Consider the following 7,634-nt stretch of genomic DNA (forward strand, 5'->3'; position numbering starts at 1 on the left):
TTTGTTTTTAACGATTTCAAACACCGTCAACTTATTATCATAAATAAATAAAAGATTTATGTCACTAATTTAACTAGGAAGATACTCGTGCGATTCATACAGTGCGATTCATACAGATAAAAATATATTGTTAATCTGACCCAAATATTCATTACTCTCAAAATTTTCAAAATTAAGCATTATTATAGATATAGATTATCAAATCTTAGAAGTTTTAATTATTATTTTTTAAAATTGAATAATTAAAACTCTAAATTCATTCAAAATTCTTTAATTGATCTTTTTTTTTTTTTTTTATATAAATGACACTTTAACAATAAGATAATAATATTTAAAATCTTTAAAATAAAATCAAACTTTATATAATTTAATATTAATTGATACTAATTGATAATTAGAATCAATTTGACAATTCAATCTAAAATTTTATTTTAATTTAAATATTAGATTCCACTTAGAGAAACACTATAGACAGAGGAAGAAGAGAGAGAGAGGTTGAAGCTTTTGAGAGGTCAAAGAAACTATAAAAACCGACTCCCGCTAAATCATACACAGAACAAAGCTACTCTTTCTTCTTCTCTCTCTCTAACCGTCGTCAATGGCATCTCCGATACGAACTTCTGTAATAATTGTTGGAGCTGGAATCTCAGGTTAAACATACATCCATTTCTCCAAACTCCTTCATAAATTTCACATCCTTCAAGCCTGTAAATGATCAATATGCTTATATTTTGATATTTAGGTATATCGGCGGCGAAGATTTTGTCAGAAAATGGAATCGATGATATCTTGATTCTGGAAGCGTCGGACCGAATCGGAGGGAGGATCCGGAAGCAGGATATCGGAGGCGTACCGGTGGAGCTCGGAGCCGGTTGGATCGCAGGTGTAGGAGGAAAAGAAACGAATCCTATTTGGGAACTGTCTTTGAAATCGGGCCTACGGACTTGTTTTTCCGACTATAGCAATGTTCGCTATAACATATATGACCGCAGGTTAGTCTATCCATCTCTGTTAACAATCAATCAATCAATCGAATAATTATTCATTTTGGCGGCATAATTTTACAATGTGGCGTTAAATGATGATATTTCAGTGGGAAGATTTTTCCGAGTGGAATCGCAGCTGATTCGTACAAAAAGGCTGTTGAGTCAGCCATAGAGAAGTTAAGGAATGAAGAGACCGATGATGGCGGTGATGATGTGTCCAAATTTTCCGAACCAACGTACACACCACTTTTCTCATTTTACCAATCTCCAGAGTCCAGACCTACTTTTTGTATCGATTTCATTGGGGTTTGAGATTTAGATCCATTTTTTCTCTAATGTTTGATTTTAACTGTGTTTACAGCATACCCAAAACGCCAATTGAACTGGCTATTGACTTCATCCTTCACGATTTTGAGATGGCAGGTCAGTGTAAAAATGAATTGGCAGCTGAATAATTTATTGGTTTTTTTGAAACTGTTGTTGGGATTGTTTACCAATTCACATATCTTCTGCAGAAGTTGAACCAATATCAACTTATGTAGATTATGGGGAGGAAGAATTCTTGGTTGCTGATGAAAGAGGATATGAGTATTTACTCTACAAAATGGCTGAACCCTTCCTTTTCATGGCTGATGGTAAAATTTTGGACAATCGTCTCAAACTCAACCAGGTAAATACAGATTTTCTACTGTTACTAATGGTTATATGTAGCTTATTGCTTCTTTTTTTTCTCTTACTTGAGTTTTTTATTTATTTTATTAGTGTTGATTGAGACTTGTTATTAGTGCAATGAATGATAATTGACAGTATTTTAAAATATGAGTTATGTTTCGAATCTCACAAAGCACCCAAAAAAAAATTATACCTGGGCCTTGTTTGTTTTTAAGAATGACCTACTTTCACTTAACCACTCACATAATAAAAAGTATTTATAACAGTCAAAGTGGAATAAATAGTCCTTTGTAAGTTGCCCTTTTTGAAATATTGTTTTTATAAAACTAGCAATTCAACTATTTAAGGTGTTTTTTAGTTGGAATAGTTTTGAACATGAAACTTTTGGTCTCTATAAAAACAAATTCAATCAAACAAGGAAAAGAAAGTGTTTTATGAAAATCTTCTTTTTTTCTTGCTCAAGAAGGGTATTTATTTGTTTTTTTTAAAACATGGGTGGCTAGAGTAATCAAATATCTATGAATTAATTTGAACAATGACTGCTTTGAATAGTCAAGTCGTCTTGTTTGAAATAGTGATCTAACTGGAATAGAATAATAAGTACTTCTTAACGTGTGATTTAAACTTATAATACTCAAAACAAACATATACATTATTACCAGTACTTTTTAATTATAAGAAATTGACCTTTTTATATGTTTGTTCATGTGGCTGTATTTTGTCTTCTTTCTTTATGATCCAATCATCGAAAGAAAAGATAGACATGTAATTGATTGTTGTTACTATTTAATTAGAAGAATCACATCTTCGATTTTAAGAAGCAATAGATTTTCTAAAAGGGTGCTGACAAGTAGTAAGTAACAGAGCTGCACAAAATTAACTCAACTCATTATCTTTTTACACAAATGATATATGAAATCATCACAAAGCTCCATGACAGGCTGCCTTTATGGGTTCTCCAGATAACAACGTTATTTTAATGTTGTTTAATACTTTTTTATGGTACTATACATAGAAGTACTACATTAGTGTCAATACTTCATTAGCTTAATATTTCAATTCAGGTACTTGTATGAGGTTTTGTCTTCTTCTAGGTTTCGTTATTTTTACTGTTTACAGAAATTCAGTCAGAGGAGAATCTCTCAATATTAGTGAAAGGGACTCTTTTCAAGAATTTGCTTCTAAATCAAGTATATCTCTTTCTCCAGTAAACAACCTCATGTCAAAACCAGTTTAAAAAATTAAACAACTTAGTTACCCCCATAGTAATTTTAGCACAAGATTGAGATTTTTTTTGTTGCCATGCTCACCAGCTAACTTCTGATGTTTTTTTTGTGTCATTTTTGTTGTATGAGCTTATCATTTCCTCTTTGCCCCTTTTAAGTTCTCACCCTTGTGTTTTCATAATTTGTAGAAGGGTTCATAGATTTTTAATAATTACCCTCTTCTTATATTATATTTTTTTGCTAAGAATTATAGCAAACTCTTTAATGAAATGTTTTACATATTGCAATAGAATGATATGAATCCATCTTAAAGGAGATGAGCTGTGTTATAATTAGGATAGGGGAGGTATCATTTATTTTTTGTTTCTTTTGGAGTAGTGAACTTTCTGGATGTAGAATCCTACTTTAATTTTTTTAACAAAATAAAGCCTAGTTAATAAAGAACAATAACTTAAGCCTTTGGTGGGTCTTTGACCAACTTTTGCATATTTCCGAAGTTCACTGACCTGTTTTGTTATAATGAGAAGTATTTCTTTGAGGACCCTCCACACAGTCATAATTTGACCTGCAAAATGCTGTTGATCATCCATAGTAAACTGCCAAGTCCCTTCAAGTTTTTTCAACCCTGGGAAAAACTCCTTTATTGCTCCCCACATTTCATCAAGTATGTAGGCCCTTATATCCACTATCTTGGGCGGTGTGCATGTGACTATGGAGGATTGTATTTTTTTATTGTCTCTCTAGAAATAACAAAAAAATCGTTAAGTTTTTAGGTGGGAATAGTTATTGATATGAGCTGCAAGTAGGGAAAAATGAATATAACTACTTCACTTTCTGGTTACTCTGCTTCCCATAAAATGGTCATTATTTTTTGCAAAATAAAAACAATAATTGTGTATACATTGGACTTGGTTACTTGACATTATTTGAAATTAGTTGGATTCGTATTTTTGCAGGTTGTACGTGAATTACAGCATTCAAGAAATGGTGTTACATTGATCACCGAAGATGGTTGTGTCTATGAAGCTAATTATGTCATCTTGTCAGTTAGCATTGGCGTTCTCCAAAGCAACCTCATCTCCTTTACGCCTCCTTTGCCTGTATGTATCTCTTGCTTCCCTTGTTTTCTTATATCCAAATAACATGACATATTTGTGTTTAGGTATGATTTACATAATTGAGTTGATAAGTTGTTGACCAAATCTACTAACTAGACTCCCACTTTTTTGTATGGTTCCAAACTAGTGTATAATCACACTTTGTACCTGCCTTGTTCCATTAGTTCTAGAACCAAATAAGACAATGACATTTGAGGGTTTTAATTACTTTTTTTTATATATAAAAATACATTAAATCAACATGAATATTTAAGGAAATTATCACAAAAACCTAAGAACTCAAAATAAGACATATGAGGGTGATGAAATTTTGTTTCTTCCAAAAATCAGGATTAGTTTGACCCTTCTCAGCCATAACCCCACTTGATGAAACTGAAGTTCATTTCTTTGGCCTATAGTTGACAATGGAATAGATGTGATGTTGCTCTCGAGTTTCAATTTCTCTATCTTTGATCTCTTAAACTTCACTCTGTTTTGTTCATTTGTGACATATTGTCACTATGTTTGGTACAGAACAAGGTCTCCTTTCCTCCGAATCGTCAAATAGAATCAATCCTGTTGTGACTGTCCTAGTCTTTGAGGGTTCAAATTTTGAATTAGGAATCTTAGTGGGGTAAGTTTATGTTGCATTTAAACGTGAGATCTTGGACGTCCACTCTGTCAAAAAAAACGTTATCTAATAATCTTGTGGGGTCGAAGTCAAGATTTGTCTCTCTCCTTTTTCCTTTGTTTTTTGATGGGTTAACCCAGAACAAAATATTAGAAGAGTCCAAATTATGCTATAACTTGTTCTAGGGTTTGAATAGTTGATGAGGTTAGGTGCAGAGTCTATAGGTGTATTAAATATAAGAAATAGGTTATATATATTGAGCTAGGTGGTCAGACCCACGATAATAATTGTAATTCCTCCACCATCAGTGGCTGACATCAATCAACATTGACATTCGAGATGTTTCTTTATTGCACAATCCACGGTTTGTGTAAACCAAACCACTTCTGAATATCAAAACGAGTTAGCCTATCTGTAGTAGACTGTGTGCTTTGCTGGTAGGAATTTGCAATGCCGGGTGGCTAGTAGCTGGTTTCTTTAATTCAATTTCTTTATGGGAAACTGCAACAATTAAGATTGCCACTTTTCTTTATGTCTTTTAGTCAAAGAGCAGCCTATAAATCCTCTTCTAATTCTAAAAATTATCTAGGCTTTGTTTGATCTTGGGTTATTGGAATAGTCTTATATAAAAGTAGATTATTTGAATAAAATTATCCAAGCCTTCTTTGATCTGAGTTTATTTTCATAACCTTGTTAGGATTGGGTTATTCCAATAATACTTAAATAACCCACCAAAGATCATTTAAATCATGAACATAAATAAATCATTGGAATAGTCTTTAATTTTTCATTATATATCCTAACCTTTAATTCATTTTTTCATAACATCAATATAAATAAGGTTATTGAACATGAATTCAATCAAGACCCTACTTTTCAATAACCTCAATTAATGTAGGTTGTGAAAACTATGTTATTTTAAGAAGTGTATAGATATATAATTAATGAACAAATATATATATATATATATATATATATATATATATATATATATATATTAGATATTTTAGATGATGAATTAAAAGATGTTATTGTTATTTGGGTAATTAGTTATTGAAATAATTTCAATTAACTTACATGAAACAAGGCTTGAAATATTCTTAATATATTTAACATTTGACAATGTTATTTAGAAAAATAAGAATATTTTGATATTTTAATTTATAATTTTAAGAAAAATTCTTATTAAAGAAATATTGGTTGATTTGATAGGAGATTATTTTAAAAATATTTTCAATTAACCCACAACAAACAACCTTAGATTTAAGATTTTAAAAAAAAAGTTTCATGTGTAAAGAAGAAGTTAATTAGATGATAATAGAAAAATTATGGTTAAATCAGTGTATCAAATACCTACTCATTAAAGTATAGTTAATTTGGACATAAAGAGAATATTTGTATCTTAATGAGATTTGTAATTAGGTCATTCTAATTAGAAAAATGGAGTTAATTCAGTTGAAAGAGACATTGACTCAATTAAATATATGTTTCATGGAAGTTATTTTCTTGAAGATATTGCTTTTACACGTTTCTAATATTTTATAGTGGTCTCAAATATGATACAAAATTCTTCTCTTTAGATGTTTTTAGATGTTTTGTTTTCTTAAAACTAACTAATTGTAGAAACTTTAATAATGAAACAGAGGTGGAAAATGGATGCTATTGAGAAATGTGATGTGATTGTATACACAAAGATCTTTCTCAAGTTCCCCTATAAATTCTGGCCTTGTGGTGACAACAAAGAGTTCTTTTTATATGCTGATGAACGAAGAGGTTATTACACTTTCTGGCAGGTTAGTTTTATTTACACATCTTGATATTTGTAACCTCTCTTAATGATTATTAGCTTATTTAAAAATCAAATCCTTATTTGTTTTAGTTGTTAAGAAGTTGATTTAATTGCTCAAGATATTGAAATAGTAACATTAGGGTGATCATTAAACCGTATTGAACCGTCCAATCGCTATACAGATCCAATTCGAACAAAAAACATTCAATCTACAAGATATAGAGTTTTGATATAATAAAACAATATATCAAGGGTCAGATATAAGGTCTATTCAAATATAAACTCAATCCGATCCACATTTGAAATAAATTAATTAAAGTTAGCAAACATGTTAAATATGAATTTTGGATGTATATAACCGAACTAACTGTTCTGAGATGACCCGTTAGTAACAAACCTATCTTTCTAATTAGGCATTGTTTGATGTTTTGGTTATTTGAATAACAAATTGGTTGATTGGATATTAGGTTATTTTTAGCTGGAATAACTGAATTTCTCTATATGTATATCAGCATATGGAGAATGCTTATCCAGGTTCCAACATTCTGGTAGTTACACTAACAAACGAAGAATCGAAGCGAGTGGAAGCTCAACCGGATGAAGAAACAATGAAAGAAGCTATGGAGGTATTAAGAAACATGTTTGGATCAGAAATACCGGATCCAACAGATATAATTGTTCCACGTTGGTATGAAAATCGGTTTCAACGTGGCAGTTATAGCAACTACCCAATATATGGAAATTACAAAATGGTCAATAATATCAAGGTATGAGTTACATTGATTAATATTTAGTTTGAGAGTATTTTAGTAATTTTGATTCAACACAGGCGCGAGTTGATCGTGTATATTTTACGGGAGAACATACAAGCGAAAAGTTTAACGGATATGTACACGGCGGTTATTTGTCGGGTATAGAGACTGGGAAGGCATTAGTGGAAGAAATGAGAGAAGACGAGAATAACAATGAACCTAGTTGTTTGTTTTCGTTAACGGAGACGACTACGACAATGAGTAGTAATCTTCATCACAATAAGTGTGAATTATTACTACCTAGACAACATCTTTCGGAAGCTATCTTATAATATGATTAGATCATGATGAATGGATGGATGGAAGTAGAGGAAACTGATGTGATTTTTTTTTTATTTAATTGTGAAAGAAAGCTGATTATTTGTTTGTTAGATGTGTACTTAATGTTGATTTTGGTAATAACTTAATTGTTTCTTTTAAT

General features: G+C 30.9%; 1 protein-coding gene across 1 annotated transcript; it reads left to right on the plus strand.

Moving 5' to 3' along the window:
- Nucleotides 1–565: 565 nt before the first annotated feature.
- LOC124917631 (polyamine oxidase 1) lies at nt 566–7,634 on the plus strand. Its single transcript, XM_047458018.1, has 9 exons — nt 566–650; nt 743–992; nt 1,094–1,222; nt 1,348–1,409; nt 1,502–1,656; nt 3,841–3,984; nt 6,256–6,405; nt 6,914–7,168; nt 7,231–7,634. The coding sequence occupies exons 1-9, from the start codon at nt 599–601 to the stop codon at nt 7,483–7,485; spliced, it is 1,452 nt and encodes a 483-aa protein (XP_047313974.1). The 5' UTR covers nt 566–598; the 3' UTR covers nt 7,486–7,634.

This window comes from Impatiens glandulifera, unplaced genomic scaffold (assembly GCF_907164915.1).
Source record: "Impatiens glandulifera unplaced genomic scaffold, dImpGla2.1, whole genome shotgun sequence".
NCBI classification, from domain to species: domain Eukaryota; kingdom Viridiplantae; phylum Streptophyta; class Magnoliopsida; order Ericales; family Balsaminaceae; genus Impatiens; species Impatiens glandulifera.

Coding starts and splice junctions, on each gene's coding strand:
- LOC124917631 (XM_047458018.1), top strand. CDS start 599: ATGGCATCTCCGATACGAACTTCTGTAATAATTGTTGGAGCTGGAATC. Junction 3,985..6,255: donor CCTTTACGCCTCCTTTGCCT/GTATGTATCTCT, acceptor ATAATGAAACAG/AGGTGGAAAATGGATGCTAT. Junction 7,169..7,230: donor AAATGGTCAATAATATCAAG/GTATGAGTTACA, acceptor GATTCAACACAG/GCGCGAGTTGATCGTGTATA.